Raw genomic sequence first — 18,162 nt, 5'->3', positions numbered from 1 at the left:
TCCCCATAGCAAAAGAGGTTTCTAACCTCAAGGTTTTTTTCCTGGTTAAATACAAAGGTTGAATCGATAAATACACTGCCCACTCCAATAAAGATCATTTTGTACAGTTCTGTTGACTAATTCTAGGCTACTGACTCTTCTACTGTTCCTCCTACTACTACGACAAATACTATTATTACTACTATTATAATACACTGTAGTGTACACTACTGTGTGCCTGCTGTAGAGTAATAATACTGTATCCTCTCTGTCCGTGTCCAGGTTTGGTTCCAGAATCGTCGGGCTAAGTGGCAACGTCAGGAAAAGATGGACTCTAGCTCCATGAAGCTCCATGACTCCCCCATGCTGCCCTTCAACCGGCCGCCCATGCACTCCAACGCGGGGCCCATGTCTAACCCCTGGCTGACCTCTCCCATGACTAGTGCCGCCCCCATGAACACTATCCCTGGCTACATGGGCCCAGGGCAGAGCCCTTACCTCCAGTCTGCTTACCCTAGCCACTCCCACAGCCAAAGCTTCCTCAACAGCCCTCCAGTACATGGCAAGGTGCACCAGGGGATGGTGCAGGGCATGCAGTTAATGGCCCCGTCTCCATGTCAGTGTCTTCCCACCTTCAACGATAAGTAACCAATGAAGGCTAAGGAGCACATTCGGTCCATGGATAAAACCTGGCAGCACATGTGATCAGAAGAAGGAGAAAATACGTTCTGTGTGATGACCAACTTAAACAAATGTGATAACAAAAACAAAGAGATTCTGTGTAAAGGATGTTCAACTAAATGAATGTAGCTATGTTCCCAAGCTTTTTTTTCTTTCTTGGTTTAAAATCCTGACAGAGAGAATACTTTGTGTGTCACCTTGTCAGCTTGTTGAGTGACTCGTAAAGACAGAACTGAGCTACAAGCATTGATGATTGATTTATACTCTGGATGCAATTAAGCTTGTACTGTAAGGGTATTGCAATGGACGGCTGAATTTGACCAGTGTATCTCTAGTTAATACTCTATCCGTTTAAAGCGACAGGACAGACAGCGACAGGACAGACACTGCTTACTTCCATATTAGGGCCAGGAGTCTTTCCTGACAATGTGGCCTGACTAAGAAATCCTCCTGGCCCTGATGAGGCAACAGGTCTTGGTGACTGAGGAAATCCTCTGTCTTTCGTAATCTGTTATGCCTGGAAATTTGTGCAGACAAGCATACCTATTTACACCTAATTAACTGTTTTTAAAGTGATTGACATTAAAAACAGTCAACCCCCACACACACTCATTTACAGAGATGCTGCTAGGTTTGTTACCTTATGTTCAAACATACAGTGCCTTCAGAAAGTATGCATACCCCTTGACTTATTCCACATTTTGTTGTGTTACAGCCTGAATTCAAAATGGATTAAATTGAGAAGAAAGAAAAATGTATTGAAAATGAAATACTGAAATATCAAATTTACATATTTTCTGGTAAGTCGTAGAGCTTTGCACACCTGGATAGTGCAACTTTTGCCCATTAATCTTTTCAACATTCTTCAAGCTCTGTCAAAATGGTTGTTGATCATTGCTAGACAACAATTTTCAGGTCTTGCCGTAGATTTAAGTCAAAACTGTAACTTGGGCCACTCAGGAACATTCACTGTCTTCTTGTTAAGCAACTCCAGTGTATATTTGGCCTTGTGTTTTAGGTTATTGTCCTGCTGAAAGATGAATTCCTCTCCCAGTGTCTGATGGAAAGTTGACTGAACCAGGTTTTCCTCTAGGATTTTGCCTGTGTCCCTTTAGTTTTTTTTATCCTGAAAAACACTCCAAGCCTTAACAATTACAAGCATACCCATAACATGATGCAGCCACCATTATGCTTGAAAATATATAGAGTGGTACACAGTGTGTTGGATTTGCCCAAACATAACTTTGTATTCAGGACAAAAAGTGTATTGCTTGGCCACATGTTTTGCAGTATTACTTTAGTGCCTTGTTGCAAATAGGATGCATGTTTTGGAATATTTTTATTCTGTACAGGCGTCCTTTTTTTTACTCTGACAATTAGGTTAGTATTGTGGAGTAACTACAATGTTGTTGATCCATTCTCACTTTTCTCCTATCACAACCATTAAACTCTGTAACTGTTTTAAAGTCACCATTTGACTCATGGTGAAATCCCTGAGTGGTTTCCTTCCTCTCCGGGGCAATTGAGGATGCCTGTATCTTTGTAGTGACTAGTAGTACTGATACACCTTCCAAAGTGTAAATAATAATTTCACCATGCTCAAATGGATATTAATGTCTCCTTTTCTTTATTTTTACCAATCTACCAATACAGTTGACTATAGGTCCAGTGGTTCCTCAATTAAAAGTTTAGAGCTTATGCCGTGACCATTTGTGTCTGGTGGCAGATTTTAGTAAATTGCGTCATTTTGTCATTGCACCACGCTATCACAAGGGGGAGTTAGAACGCCAATCTATCGGTAGTCTGAACTGTGCACAGACTGACTATATTTTCGTAAATGAATGGAGGTGAGAATGTCGAAGAGTCTCTCTTCTTTGGCATTAGAGTCCTGCATCAGTCAAAAAATAATAATTGCTGGCGGGTGGTCCCGGAGTTGAGAGAGAACTTCACCCTTATAAGCCATGTCTTGAAATATGCAGACAGACGGATTAAAAGTTAAATTTCATTGTATTACTTCTGACAGCCAAATTTCTAACTCCACCCATAATGTTTGGACTTCATAACATTCCCAGAAGACATGGATTATTATAACCTAATGAAAAATGAACATGGTAATCTAATTTAATTTACTAGTACAGTAAGTGAGCAAAATGCCTCCGCAATAAGTGATCCAACTTGAGTATTTATTCCTATTAATTTAATGTATGTGTCCTATAATAATGACAATGTCTTAGCAAACAGATTTTTTTTCAGAAGCTTTATGACAACGAAAGGTCGATTCTGTTGTATTCTCCATCGTTATGCATGCAACTTCTATTTTTATTCTCTTTGTCACTGAGAAAAGAACACGTTTTCCTCCCGTGTGCAGTCATGACCCTCACCGCTGATGTCAACAATGGCCGCCTTCGTAAATTCACTCTGGCTATCTACTCTGATTTCAGAGCACTCTCGTTTGAGTGCGTCAGAGCGCAGAACAACTGATGAATTTACGAACGCTCAACACCCGTTGAATATGGTCAGTGTCAGTAAACATTGGCAAAAAAACTTTATTAAATTGTTGCCAGCAGCATAGTTACAGCCACCAACGCTCTGGATAACATGAAAACAGCCTAACCAGCTCTGCTAGTGCAAGTAAAATGGTCAGATGAGGTGTTCTTTCATTTGGTGTTCTGCTAGCTAACTTATTCCAGTTAGCTTGTGTGCTTGACTGCCGTTGTGAGGTCAGAACACTCGGATCAACCCTACTCCTCGGCCAGAACTTCCAGTGTGCGCTCCGAATTTACGAATGGACTCCAGACTAATTTTCTAGCACTCCAGACTGAATTTACGAATGCACCCAATGTTGAGCTGTCAGTGTTGAGGCGCGTGCTCACTTCAAGAGTATGCGCGCTCCCGAGACTGCAGGAAAAATGGCGGCGCTCATGACTCTCACCCAGGTAATGCTAAATACTTGACAAATGTAATACTTTCCGAAGGTTTTTGTAATGGGAAAATGGTGTACATTAGTTAGTTTAATAAATATTGAAAGGCATTTTATCATATGGTAGCCATCAGCCGAGAGGTCAAATATTGCTGCGGATCCCCTTGCTAGTTAACATTAGCTGTTAGCATTTTTGCCTGTATCTTACACAGGATTCCAACCATGTAGCTACTAACGTTAGCAAAGATTGTCTATTAAATTGACAAGATACTCGACTAACCATTCTAACAATGAAAATACATGTCCTCAAAGATGGAAGCGAGATCAAGTTGGATGGAAGGAGCTATAGGAGGACTGCCTCAATGTAATAGCTGGAATGGAATTAATGGAACGGAGTCAAACATGTTTGATACTGTTCAATTTATTCCATTCCAGCCATTACAATGAGCCTTCCCCCACCAGCCATTACAATGAGCTCATCCTCCTATATAACCTCCCATCAGCCTCCTCTGTACGGGAAACATATGGTATACTCCGTCCAGCAAAATGCTTACTTGCAGGTTCTCTATGGCTAGAATGGTCAGGTGGTAGCCAATGACACCTGACCATTCTAACCAATGAGAGGGCAGATATGTGTGTGAACAACAGTCCATAGAGATAGATAGAGGACTCATCTTTGTATCTTTGCCATTATAGTGTCTGTGACAGCTTTAATGGCACTGCCCAAGCTATCTCCATTTTGAAGTAGTCCATTTTCTTCTTCTTTATTGGCTGATTGCTCCCAACTCATCCCCATCCAGTGGACTACTTGAAAATGGTGGAAGCCCCCAATGGCAATGTCCAGGGCCTAAAATTGACACCCGCCACCAGCCAAATGCAGATAGATATTGTAATTGGCAGGTAAGATGTCCATTTCACCAGCCTCGTTGGCAGTTGGTCAGGGCTTCACATTTCACTCGCATTTGTGAATAAAAATTGTCAAGTATGAACCCATTTATAATAAAATAAATGCTGCAGTAGCTGTTTTCAAAGTATTTCTGCTGTTTTGTTTCATAACTGGTAAATGAATCACACAAAGTCAAAGAACTACAAATCCTATATAGCCTATTCCACCACGCGCTGCAAAACTGCTGGCAGGGGTATGTGCACACATGAAGAGCTGAGTGAAAGATTACTTTTTAGAAGTGCTGTGCACAGGTGTAAAAGTTGGTCTAATTTACTTGAAATGAAAGTCTACTGAAGTGAGACTTTATCCTTGTGTTTCTTGGCTATCTACATTGTTTTGTTCACACGCTAGGTTGTTTTTCTATGTTTGAGTTTCAACTGCTAGGGAAGAAAAGACAACGCTTCTACTAGTCACACTCCATCTCTCAGGCACAAACATGACTAGAGTTTCATTACCACAGTAACCTCCCAGTGACCTAGCGGAACGCCTCACCAATATCCAATGGTAGAGCGTGGCGCAAAATACAAATACCTCAAAAATGCTATAACTTCAATTTCTCAAACATATGACTATTTTACACCATTTTAAAGACAAGACTCTCGTTAATCTAACCACATTGTCCGATTTCAAAAAGGCTTTACAGCGAAAGCAAAACATTAGATTATGTCAGGAGAGTACCCTGCCAAAAATAATCCCACAGCCATTTTCAAAGCAAGCATATATGTCACAAAAACCAAAACCACAGCTAAATGCAGCACTAACTTTTGATGATCTTCATCAGATGACACTCCTAGGATATTTTATTATACAATACATGCATGTTTTATTCAATCAAGTTCATATTTACATCAAAAACCAGCTTTTTACATTAGCATGTGATGTTCAGAACTAGCAAACTTCCGGTGAATTTACTAAATTACTCACGATAAACGTTGACAAAAAAAACATAACAATTATTTTAAGAATTATAGATACAGAACTCCGTTATGCAATCGCGGTGTCAGATTTTAAAATAGCTTTTCGGTGAAAGCACATTTTGCGAAATTCTGAGTACATAGCCCGGCCATCACGGCTAGCTAATTTGACACCCACCAAGTTTGGCCCTCACCAAACTCAGATTTACTATAAGAAACATTGGATTACCTTTGCTGTTCTTCGTCAGAATGCACTCCCAGGACTTCTACTTCAACAAATGTTGTTTTGGTTCCAAATAATCCATAGTTATATTCAAATACCGCCGTTTTGTTCGTGCGTTCAAGTCACTGTCTGAAGGGTGAAGCGCAAGCGCATTTCGTGACAAAATATTTCAAAATATTCCATTACCGTACTTCGAAGCATGTCAAACGCTGTTTAAAATCAATGTTTATGCTATTTTTCACGTAAAATAACAATAATATTCCAACCGGGCGATGTTATATTCATTCAAAGACTGAAATAAAAAAATGGAGTCGTCTCGTGCATGCGCATCTCCAGTGTCATTGTTCCCTGCCTGACCACTCACAAAAACTCCTGCTGTTTTTCGCCCAGAGACTGCAGAGACGTCATTCCACTTTCTGGCGCCTTCTGAGAGCCAATGGAAGCCTTAAAAATGTCACGTTACAGCAGAGATGCTGTATTTTCGATAGAGATGCCACAGAAGGAGAACAAATTGTCAGACAGGGCACTTCCTGTATGGAATCTTCTCAGGTTTTGGCCTGCCATATGAGTGCTGTTATAATCACAGACACCATTCAAACAGTTTTAGAAACTGTAGAGTGTTTTCTATCCAAATCTACTAATTATATGCATATTCTAGTTTCTGGGCAGGAGTAGTAACCAGATTAAATCGGGTACGTTTTTTATCCGGCCGTGAAAATACTGCCCCCTATCCGAAACAGGTTAAAGGGGCAGGTGAACATTTCTGTCTCATCTGTGATATTTTGGTTAAAAGACTCCGGTCACAAAAATGGAATGAAACAAAGTACCACATTGTCATACTAGTAATACATGTATTGTTTTAGATGTTACAAAGCATGCTCATCTGTTTTTTGTGAGTTTTGTTGGTGTAATTTTAGCAACAACAAAATATTTTGTCTGCTTAAAAATCTGAGAGGCTGGTAGGTTTTAAAATCTACCTCCCACAGTGGCTGCTGGACCAAAAAGGTAATTTTATGCCCTAGCAATGTCCATGGTAAAACAGGTTATATCTATTATGAGTCCTCTATCTATGTCTATGTCAACAGGCAACAGCCAAAATGCACCTATATCATCGCATTTGTAATAACCAAACCATTACGAAACTTATATTTGATCAAATAAGCCTCACGTAGCAAATGAGCAATTCCCTTTTTTGTTGACCAAATGCAATGCTCTCGTTGACCTCCATACAAAAATTCCTCACCTCGTGGGCAGCTTTTGGGAGGAGTAAAACCTCTCGGTTCGCCTCTTCCTCTCTACTACTAGCATGTTAGTTGTGTTATTTGGTTGCTAGCTAGCTCTATGTTTTTCTAATATCCTGAATCACATTGACCATGCTCACTATCGTAGTTGTGTCAGTAACACTGTGAAACAGTAAGCTAGCTACTAATCAGGTTCCCTGTGGTTCCCTGTTCCCTGTGGCTCAGTTGGTGGAGCATGGTGTTTGCAACGCTAGGGTTGTGGGTTCGATTCCCACGGGGGTCAATACAAAAAATAAAATGTATGAAATGTATGCATTCACTACTGTAAGTCGCTCTGGATAAGAGCGTCTGCTAAATGACAAAAATGTAATCAATTTGAAGTTAGCTTGCTGGCAACTGGCAAGTTACCAAAGTTTAGCTGCTAGTGACGCTCAGCTTTCATTTCCTTTTTGATTTTCCTCATCCTCACTGGTTACACAGTTTCTGTTCCTTTTGGCTATTGACTTGCTCTACTTCATCTAGATTACCAAATTATGTGGGCTGCTTTAGTTAGATTGTCATGGAAGACATGAAATAAGTGACAATGATTTAGACACTGTTTAATTTGCTGTAACTTTAGCTGTGACAACGTAGGCTACATCTTTAAAGTATTCACACCCCTTGACTTTGTTGTGTTACAGTCTGAATTTAAAATTGATTCAATTGAGATGTTTTGTTACTGGCCTACACACAATAACCCATAATATGAACGTGGAATTGAGTTTTTCATTATTTCATTTTTTCATATTTTCTTTTTACAAATTAATTCTTCAACCCCTTTTATGTCAAGCCTAAATAGGTTCAGGATTAAAAATGTTCTTAACAAGTCACATAATACGCTGCATGGACTCACTCTGTTTGCATTTATAGTGTTTAACATTAATTTTGAATGAGTACCTCATCTCTGTACCCCACACATACAATTATCTGTAAGGTCCCTCAGTCGAGCAGTGAATTTCAAACACAGCTTCAACCACAAAGACCAGAGAGGTTTTCCAATGCTTTGCAAAGAAGGGTACCTTTTGGTAGATGTGTAAGAAAAACTTACATTGAATAACCATTTGGGCATGGTGAAGTTAATAATTACACTTTGGATACAAAGAAACAGGCGTCCTTCCTAACTCCTTTGCCGGCGAGGAAGGAAACCGCTCAGGGATTTCAGTTAAAGAGTTCAATGGCTGTGATAAGAGAGAACTGAGGATGGATCAACAACATTGTAGTTACCCCACAATACTACCCTAATTGACAGTGAACAGAAGGAATAAAATAAACATATTCCAAAACATGCATCCAGTTTGCAACAAGGCATGAAATGTGGCAAAGCAATTAACTTTTTGTCACAAATACAAAGTGGTATGTTTGGGGCAAATCCAATACAACACATTATTGAGTTCCACTCTCCATATTGTAAAGCATTGTTGTGACTGCATCGTGTTATGGGTATACTTGTCAAATCAAATTTTATTTGTCACATACACATGGTTAGCAGATGTTAATGCGAGTGTAGCGAAATGCTTGTGCTTCTAGTTCCGACCATGCAGTAATATCTAACAAGTAATCTAACAAGCAATCTAACAATTTCACAACAACTACCTTTTACACACTTGTGTGTAATCAGATTGGTCGGACCAGCGTTGGAAAGACCTGAGCACGGGCGTTTCCAGTTTTGGTTTCTATCTATAGGCTGGGAGCAACAAAATGGAGTCGTGGTCAGATTTGCCGAAAGGAGGGCGAGGGAGGGCTTTGTATGCGTTGCGGAAGTTAGAGTAACAATGTAATCATTAAGGACTAGGGAGTTTTTCAGGATAAAAAATAAACAGAATGGAGCTAAGCACCGACAAAATCCTAGAGGAAAACCTAGAGGAAAACCTGGTTCAGTTTGCTTTCCATTAGACACTGGGAGATTAATTAACTTTTCAGCAGGAAAATAACCTAAAACACAATGCCAAATCTACACTGGAGTTGTGTAGATTTACTTAAATCTACTTGCAAATCTATGGAAAGACATGAACATGGTTGTCTAGCAATGATCAGCAACCCATTTGACAGAGCTTGAAGACTTCTGAATGGAATAATGGGCAAATGTTGCAGAATCCAAGTGTGCAAAGCTCTACAGCTGTAATCACTGCCGAAGGTGCTTCTACAAAGTACTTATGGAAACTAGATATTTCTGTATTTCATTCTCAATAAATTTGCAAAAATGTCTAAAAACATGTTTTCTCTTTGTCATTATGGGGTATTGTGTGTAGATGAGTGAGAAATTATATTTAATCAATTTTGAATTCAGGCTATAACACAACAAAATCTGGAATAAATCAAGGGGTATGAATACTTTCTTAAGGCACTGTAAGTAGGCCTTAATGTGTAAGTAAAGGTTCCATTTCTTCACTACATCTCCCCTGACGTTTCTTGATTTCCTTGTAGTTATCGAGTGGAAACCCAGCGTACGAGGTCTACTACAGACAGGTAAATATCCACTGCTGAGTGTGATAATTTGTGCCATTCATGTTTTGTTTAAGGTTTAGTCCATTTACTTGCTATGTCTCTACAGAAGCTAGCCACTCTTCTTGTTCATTCTGCATTGCATTATATTACATCTCCAATGTAGTGAAATGCAGAACGTATGAGCATAGTAGCTATATACAGAAGAAAACCCAATTCGTTACATGACCTCCATGTCAATCCTCCATTGCAGGTGGATCTGGGAAACACAGGGAAAGTAGGAGCTGCAGATGCTGCTCAATTCCTAAAGAAATCAGGCCTCTCAGACAGTACCTTGGGAAAGGTGAGTAGCAGGGACCAACGTTGTGTTGTCACAATACCAGAATTTTGATTTCGATACCAGGTTTAGTATCACTATACTCGGTACCAAAATGATGCCACTATATTCAATTTCTTTCAAAAATAAAACACCATATTAAATAACAAAAGAATATCTGAAATGTCTTTATGCAAAACAATATCTGAGACTCTTTTTGTTACTTTACAGCCTTATTCTAGAATGGATTAAATAATTTTTCCCCCTCCTCAATCTATACACAATACCCATAATGACCAACAAAAACTGTTTTTTAGAAATGTTGGCAAAGGTATTCAAATAAAAGTTTAATTATCACATTAAAGTATTCAGACCCTTTCCTCAGTACTTAGTTGAAGCACATTTTGTAGCAATTACAGCCTTGAGTCTTCTTATTGTAGAGTGGCCAGACGGAAGCCACTCCTCAGTAAAGGCACAGGACAGCCTGCTTGGAGTTTGCCAAAAGGCAGCTAAAGGACTCTGACCATGAGAAACAAGATTTTCTTGTCTGATGAAACCAAGATTGAACTTTTTGGCCTGAATTGCAAGCGTCACGTCTGGAGGAAACCTGGAACCATCCCTACAGTGAAGCATGGTTGTGGCAGCATCATGCTGTGGGGATGTTTTTCAGCGGCAGGGACTGGGAGACTAATCAGGATCGAGGGAAACATGAACGGAGCATAGTACAGAGAGATCCTTGATGAAAATCTGCTCCAAAGCACTCATGACCTCTGACTGGGGGCAAAGGTTCACCTTCCAAAAGGACAACGACCCTCTGCACACAGCCAAGACAGCGCAGGAGTGGCTTCAGGACAAGTCTCTGAATGTCCTTGAGTGGCCTGGACTTGAACCCAATGGAACATCTCTGGAGAGACCTGAAAATAGCTGTGCAGCGACGCTCCCCATGCATCTTGACAGAGCTTGAGAGGATCTGCAGAGAAGAATGGGAGAAACTCCCCAAATACAGGTGTTCCAAGCTTGTATCGTCATACCCAAGAAGACTCGAGGCTGTAATCGCTGCCAAAGGTGCTTCTACAAAGTACTGAGTACTGAGTACTGGGTCTGAATACTTATGTAAATATGATATTTCAGTTTTTTTACATTTTATAAATTTGCGCGAATGTCTAAACCTGTTTTTGCTTTGTCGTTATGGGGTATTGTATGTAGATTGATCCATTTTAGAATAAGGCTGTAACATAACAAAATGTGGAAATTGTCAAGTGGTCTGAATACTTTTCGGTAAGTTCCAAAATTACATAAAAACACTTTGAAGCTCATTTCTGAAGCTTCTATAGGCCTATTGCAAGAGTCTACACACCATAGAAATGCAACGGCTTTTACACAGCATACTACGATTCCCAGAGTGCATTTCAACTCCCACACAAACGCGAAGTAGTCTAAATACGTATATTGCTGTGTGTGCATTTGTGCATTGTGAGTGCATTTCACATGCTTACATGAATGAAATGCTGAATGTTCATGTCATTGTTACTCAAAAATATTTCAAATTTACTTGCTAGTAGAATGTTACAATCCGAAAGTCATGTGTAAACGTTTTTTATGTTGTTTTGCAACTTAACCTCCCTTGCACTGCATTGTAAAACTTTTGCGTAGTTGTTTTGGTGGGCTGGCCTTCACCATCTGCACGGTAAGCAAAGTATTCCCATAGTTCGTTTCTGGAGTCAGTTTTGTCAACAAGCAGCGGGCATGGAGGTATGTTTTCGTTAGAAGCCATGCTGTCAACATATTCGCGTGCTTCTCAGAAGTGAATCGGTGTCAGATTCAAGCGAAAGTTGCCAGGCTAGTTCCCCCTTGAGAATATTCCGACAAATTACTAGACCGACTTGATCCTCTCAATCTGTATATGACGTGAGAAACATTTGACTAAAGTACTGAAAGTAACAAATTCTAGTGCTGAACCGTTTTTCATGTTCTGGTATTGAAAAGGAACCAGGCTCTTCTGGCTGTGCCCGGTGGAGATTATAAGAGAACATGGCCAATAAGGCCAGATCGTTCTTTAAGATGTTCATAGATGATGAGCAGGGTCAAATAATGCTCATTGTGTTTATATAGGGTACAACAGGTCAGCAGCTCAGGAGTAAATGTCAGTTGGCTTTTCATAGCCGAGAATTCAGAGGTCGAGACAGTAAGTGCGGTGGAGATGGAGGTAATGTATTAATATACCCACGATTATCATAATACATTAACAAAATGGATCAGTGATTTGTATTTTCCTTCAACTTTCTGAAGAGTTAAAGCAGGAATGCCCCTGTGTGTGTTTGTCTACTACCTTGTGTAACAGTTTAGCGATGACGCTAATAATGATAACCGTCTTCTGGAAGATGGAAAGGCTTTCCCTAAAACCTTCTATATTATCTACAAAGTAGCTAGTGCATGCCTGGTGTCATGATCATTTGCATCAATCCAGTGGTGATTTGTTTAGAAAACTCTGCAATCACGTGTTCTACAGAAGCACCGCTTACCAAAGTCTCATGCTACACCCCAAAATGAAAATTCTTCCATTTTTTTTCCCAGACCTCTGATGTGATTGAAGCGTTGTTGTTTTTCTACTGAATAAGTGTGATTTTGAGAGCAAAAACATAAAAAAGGGTGATATCTGAAAAAATAAAATGGAGTAAACTGAATTTGGGAAGAAAACTAAACATAAGTAGGCAAAAAAATCTAACTTATTTTATTGGGCTCTACATATGCTCTTAGATATCTTGCTGTGCAACCTGACATTTTATTTATTTGGCAGCACCAGTGCGACCAGGAAAAAATCACCCAGGCAATAATTATTATAATGATAGGCTTCACTGTGCAGTTGTGCCCTATAAAAAAACGTTGCGCAGATTTGTTCAATCCAAAGCCTACACGTAAAGAATATTAAAACATACCTCAGTGATTTAGAATTTCTTGCAACTTTCTGAAAATGAAATGGCATGGGAATGCCTGTGTCAACCACTTTGTGTAGTCAGTTGGCGACACCGAAACAGTCATTTCTAAAGGCTTTCCCAAAAAACTTTAAAAATTAAATAATAACTGCAAAGTAGTCTTAGCTGGCAAAATATGATAACTTGATGATTTGTATCAATCGGGTGGTCTTTTGTTTTGCAAACTCTGCCATTGCTCATTCAGTACAGAAACACCGCTAGCCAAACACCAGCCTCTTGAGGTGCACAATTGAAATTCATTTTTAATTTTGTATTTATTTATCTAGTCAAGTCAGTTAAGAACAAATTCTTATTTACAATGACGGCCAAACTCGGACGACGCTGGGACAATTGTGCGCTGCCCTATGGGACTCCCAATCACGTCCGGTTGTGATACGGCCTGTAATCGTACCAGGGTCTGTAGTGACGCCTCTAGCACTGAGATGCACTTAGAGCGCTGCGCCACTCGGGAGCACATGAATGGGCCCTCCAAAATATTTTTTTTTATATTTTCTTACCCAGACCTCTACAGTAGACTCATTATTTATTTTACATTTTTGTCACCTTTATTTAACCAGGTAGGCCAGTTGATGCTTATAGTTAGAGAGGGAGATATAAGCCTCCAGCTTCAGAGATTTTTGCAATTCATTCCAGTCATTGGCAGCAGAGAACTGGAAGGAAAGGCGGCCAAAGGAAGTGTTGGCTTTGGGGATGACCAGTGCAATATACCTGCTGGAGCGCGTGCTATGGGTGGGTGTTGCTATGGCGACCAGGGAGCTGAGATAAGGTGGGGCTTTACCTAGCAAAGACTTATAGATGACCTGGAGCCAGTGGGTTTGGCGACAGATATGTAGTGAGGGCCAGCCAACGAGAGCATACAGGTCACAGTGGTGGATAGTATATGGGGCTTTGGTCATAAAATGGATGGCACTGTGATAGACTACATCCAATTTGCTGAGTAAAGTGTTCGGGGCTATTTTGTAAATGACATCGCCGAAGTCAAGGATCGGTAGGATAGTCAGTTTTATGAGGGTAAGTTTGGCGGCATCAGTGAAGGAGGCTTTGTTGCGAAATAGGAAGCCGATTCTAGATTTAATTTTGGATTGGAGATGCTTATAATGTGAGTCTGGAAGTAGAGTTTACAGTCTAACCAGACACCTAGGTATTTGTAGTTGTCCACATATTCTAAGTCAGAACCGTCCAGAGTAGTGATGCTAGTCGGGCGGGCGGGTGCGGGCAGTGATCGGTTGAAGAGCATGCACTTAGTTTTACTAGCATTTAAAAGCAGTTGGAGGCCACGGAAGGTGTGTTGTTTGGCTTTGAAGCTCGTTTGTTAGCACAATGTCCAAAGAAGGGCCAGATGTATACAGAATGGTGTCGTCTGCGTAGAGGTTGTGCTGCCATCCTGTTAGAAGGTAACAGATCATTTTATTACAATGGTTAAGAAGGATTTTCATTATGTACCATGGTGTTATTCACCCCCTAGTGGAGCTTTCTGGTGCTTAAAGACTGTACGCAAACAGGAAGTAGAGAATTCGTTCTGCACGCATAGAAGCAGCTAAAAACTACGCTACGGTGCAGGTCTTTCAGTGTAGCTATTTCTTGTCACGCTTCAGCCTCGGAAAATATTTGTTTGTAAGTTCGATTCAAGCATTTAGCTAGTGATGATAATCTTGTTATTGATAGAGTTGCTTACATATCAATGTTGGTTGGTTGTATTTACTCACACAAATTGCAATGCTTTTCATGTATGCCGTCAGCTGTATTACTTTGCTCGTGCGTCATGTAAACGAATTGTAAAACATACAATACTGAAGTTTTGTTACTGTTTCTAGTGTAATATGCTTTGTTATTCTACAGAGATGGTTGTACATTATTAGAGTAATGAAAGGAGTTAGCCAATTACCATATGAGTAACAATTAGCTACATGGTTTGGCGTCATGCCAGATGCATGGTACCCTCAGCATGTGTTTTGTATTTTCATGCAACTTCAACTTGAAATGTATAATGTACAGCTACAGTATGTCGATTTGAATTGAATACTAAAGTATATTCTTTTCTGTATTTTTCTTTTCTGTATTTTATGTTTCACAACATAAACGTTTTCAATATTCATTCAAGAAAAGTCACGCCTTGGGAGTTTTATTGAAGACTTAGTTGTTAGCTATCTGTCTAGTTTTGCATGGGAACGCAATTCAAGGGCAGAATAGCCTCTCTGGGCTAGGTGGGACGAATTCGTCCCACCTACGTAACAGCCAGTTGAATCCTGTGGCGCGATTTTCAAAACGTTTGAAATGCTATTACTTCAATTTCTCAAACATATGACTATTTTACAGCTATTTAAAGACAAGACTCTCGTTAATCTATCCACACTGTCCGATTTCAAAAAGGCTTTACAATGAAAGCAAAGCATTAGATTATGTCAGCAGACTACCCAGCCAGAAATAATCAGACATCCATTTTTCAAGCTAGCATATAATGTCACAAAAACCCAGAAGACAGCTAAATGCAGCACTAACCTTTGATGATCTTCATCAGATGACAACCCTAGGACATTATGTTATACAATACATGCACGTTTTGTTCAATCAAGTTCATATTTATATCAAAAAACAGCTTTTTACATTAGCATGTGACGTTCAGAACTAGCATAACTTCCGGGGAATTCGCTAACAATTTACTAAATTACTCACGATAAACGTTCACAAAAAGCATAACAATTATTTTAAGAATTATAGATACAGAACTCCTCTATGCACTCGATATGTCCGATTTTAAAATAGCTTTTCGGATGAAGCACATTTTGCAATATTCTAAGTACATAGCCCGGCATCACAGGGCTAGCTATTTAGACACCCAGCAAGTTTAGCATTCACCATAATCAGATTTACTATAAGAAAAATGGTCTTACCTTTCCTGTTCTTCGTCAGAATGCACTCCCAGGACTTCTACTTCAATAACAAATGTTGGTTTGGTCCCAAATAATCCATCGTTATATCCGAATAGCGTCGTTTTGTCCGTGCGATCCAGAAACTATCCAAAATGGTAAATAACGGTGCATGGCGCATTTCGTGACAAAAAATGTCTAAATATTCCTTTACCGTACTTCGAAGCATGTCAACCGCTGTTTAAAATGAATTTTTATGCAATTTTTCTCGTAGAAAAGCGATAATATTCCGACCGGGAATCTCCTTTTCGGCAAACAGAGGAAAAAAATCACAAAGACGGGGGCGGCCAGGTCACGCGCCTAAGCCCACAGTCCCTTGATCGGCCACTTGAGAAAGGCGATAATGTGTTTCAGCCTGGGGCTGGGATGACGACATTCTGTTTTTTCCCGGGCTCTGAGCGCCCATGGACGACGTAGGAAGTGTCACGTTAGAGCAGAGATCCTTTGTAAAAGATAGAGATGGCAAAGAAGTTCCAGAAATGGTCAGACAGGCCACTTCCTGTAAAGGAATCTCTCAGGTTTTGACCTGCCATTTGAGTTCTGTTATACTCACAGACACCATTCAAACAGTTTTAGAAACTTTAGGGTGTTTTCTATCCATATATAATAAGTATATGCATATTCTAGTTACTGGGTAGGATTAGTAACCAGATTAAATCGGGTACGTTTTTTATCCAGCCGTGAAAATACTGCCCCCTAGCCCCAACAGGATAGAGGTGGATCAGAGAATCACCAGCAGCAAGAGCGACATCATTGATATATACAGAGAAAGAGTCGGCCCACGAGAATTGAACCCATAGATACTGCCAGAGGTCCGGACAACAGGCCTTCCGATTTGACACACTGAACTCTGTTATGTGGTTCAGGAATCGTTGTGGACTTGGAAAATCCGATTTAGTTGGTTTTCAATACAAATAAAAAAGTGTGATTATGAGAGGGAAAATCCGAAAACCTGAAGAAAGTAAACTAACAAACAATGTTTTCTCTTAGTTTTTAGTGTTTTTTGGCGAATAAATGTATCGGCTGATAAGAATTCTGAGTGGCTGGTAGATCCAGAAAGTTTTTAGTTTAGTTTTTAGGCCCTGTTAAACCATTTCACGGGTCGTTCCGAAACCACTATGGGCATTTGTTTGCATCTTGTTCAGTCCTGTTAGCTCTTTAGCTACCCGCATATCTATACATTTGGGGGCACAGAAAGAAGGGAAACAGGGATAGCTTCTTTCGAAGGTCAATGATCATAGCAATGAATGATCTCTTGCGTGTCATCACTCTTGAGGCTCTTAAGGTGACAGAGTTGCATTTTCTATGTAATGCATCTCAATAGGTTGTGATTTACACAATGTAGCTTTTTAGAATAAACACATTTCTTTATTGGAGTTGAATATTCGTTTCTAGAGCACAACATGTGCTTCAAAAGTAGCTGGAATAAATATAGGCCCAATATGCTATTTAAGTGATAATGCCAGAGAAGCCAGTGTTTGGAGGATATATTGGCATGTGTGTTAGGCCCGAGACGAAGTCCTCCAAACACCGGCTCCTCTGGCATTATCACTTTTATACAGCGGGTTACCAACATATTCATATAACGATTTACATGTTTTCATTGAAAATGTGATTTTGAGTAATTTATTTATACGAAACTTAACATGTTTAAATATTTGTATGAACATAACAATATTCAACAACTGAGACATAAACTGAACAAGTTCTACAGACATGTGACTAACAGAAATTGATTAATGTGTCCCTGAACAAAGGGGGGGGGGGGCAAAATCAAAAGTAACAGTCAGTATCTGGTGTGGCCACCAGCTGCATTAAGTACTGCAGTGCATCTCCTCATGGACTGCACCAGATTTGCCAGTTCCTGCTGTGAGATGTTACCCCACTCTTCCACCAAGGCACCTGCAAGTTCCCAGACATTTCTGGGGGGAATGGCCCTAGCCGTCACCCTCTGATCCAACAGGTCTCAGACGTGCTCAATGGGAATGAGATCTGGCCTCTTCGCTGGCCATGGCAGTACACTGACATTGCTGTCTTGCAGGAAATCATGCACAGAACGAGCAGTATGGCTGGTGGCATTGCCATGCTGGAGGGTTATATCAGGATGAGCCTGCAGGTAGGAGACCACATGAGGGAGGAGGATGTCTTCCCTGTAACGCACAGCATTGAGATTGCCTGCAATGACAACAAGCTCAGTTCGATGATGCAGTGACACACCGCCCCAGACCATGACGGACCCTCCACCTCCAAATCGATCCCGCTCCAGAGTACAGGCCTCATTGTAAGGATCATTCCCTTCGACGATAAACGCGAATCCGACCATCACCCCTGGTGAGACAAAACCCTGACTCGTCAGTGAAGAGCACTTTTTGCCAGTCCTGTCAGGTCCAGCGACTGTGGGTTTGTGCCCATAAGCGATGTTGTTGCCTGGTGAGGACCTGCCTTACAACAGGCCTACAAGCCCTCAGTCCAGCCTCTCTCAGCCTATTGTGGACAGTCTGAGCACTGATGCAGGGATTGTGCGTTCCTGGTGTAACTCGG

The 18,162-nt window shown here is 40.4% G+C and overlaps 1 protein-coding gene and 1 pseudogene across 1 annotated transcript; both read left to right on the top strand.

The window, feature by feature from the left end:
- The first annotated feature begins 265 nt into the window (after nucleotides 1-265).
- On the top strand, nucleotides 266-2,202 carry LOC106600527 (retinal homeobox protein Rx1). Its single transcript, XM_014191950.3, has one exon. It carries the CDS (start codon nucleotides 307-309, stop codon nucleotides 625-627), a length of 321 nt encoding a protein of 106 aa, XP_014047425.3. The 5' UTR covers nucleotides 266-306; the 3' UTR covers nucleotides 628-2,202.
- Nucleotides 2,203-3,569: 1,367 nt separating this feature from the next.
- The window catches only part of LOC106600470 (epidermal growth factor receptor substrate 15-like 1), a 36,159-nt pseudogene continuing 21,566 nt past the window's right edge, over nucleotides 3,570-18,162 (top strand).

The sequence above is a fragment of the Salmo salar genome, chromosome 03, assembly GCF_965601325.2.
Source record: "Salmo salar chromosome 03, fSalSal1, whole genome shotgun sequence".
Lineage (NCBI taxonomy): Eukaryota > Metazoa > Chordata > Actinopteri > Salmoniformes > Salmonidae > Salmo > Salmo salar.
This window is presented reverse-complemented; position numbering and strand designations above follow the sequence as displayed.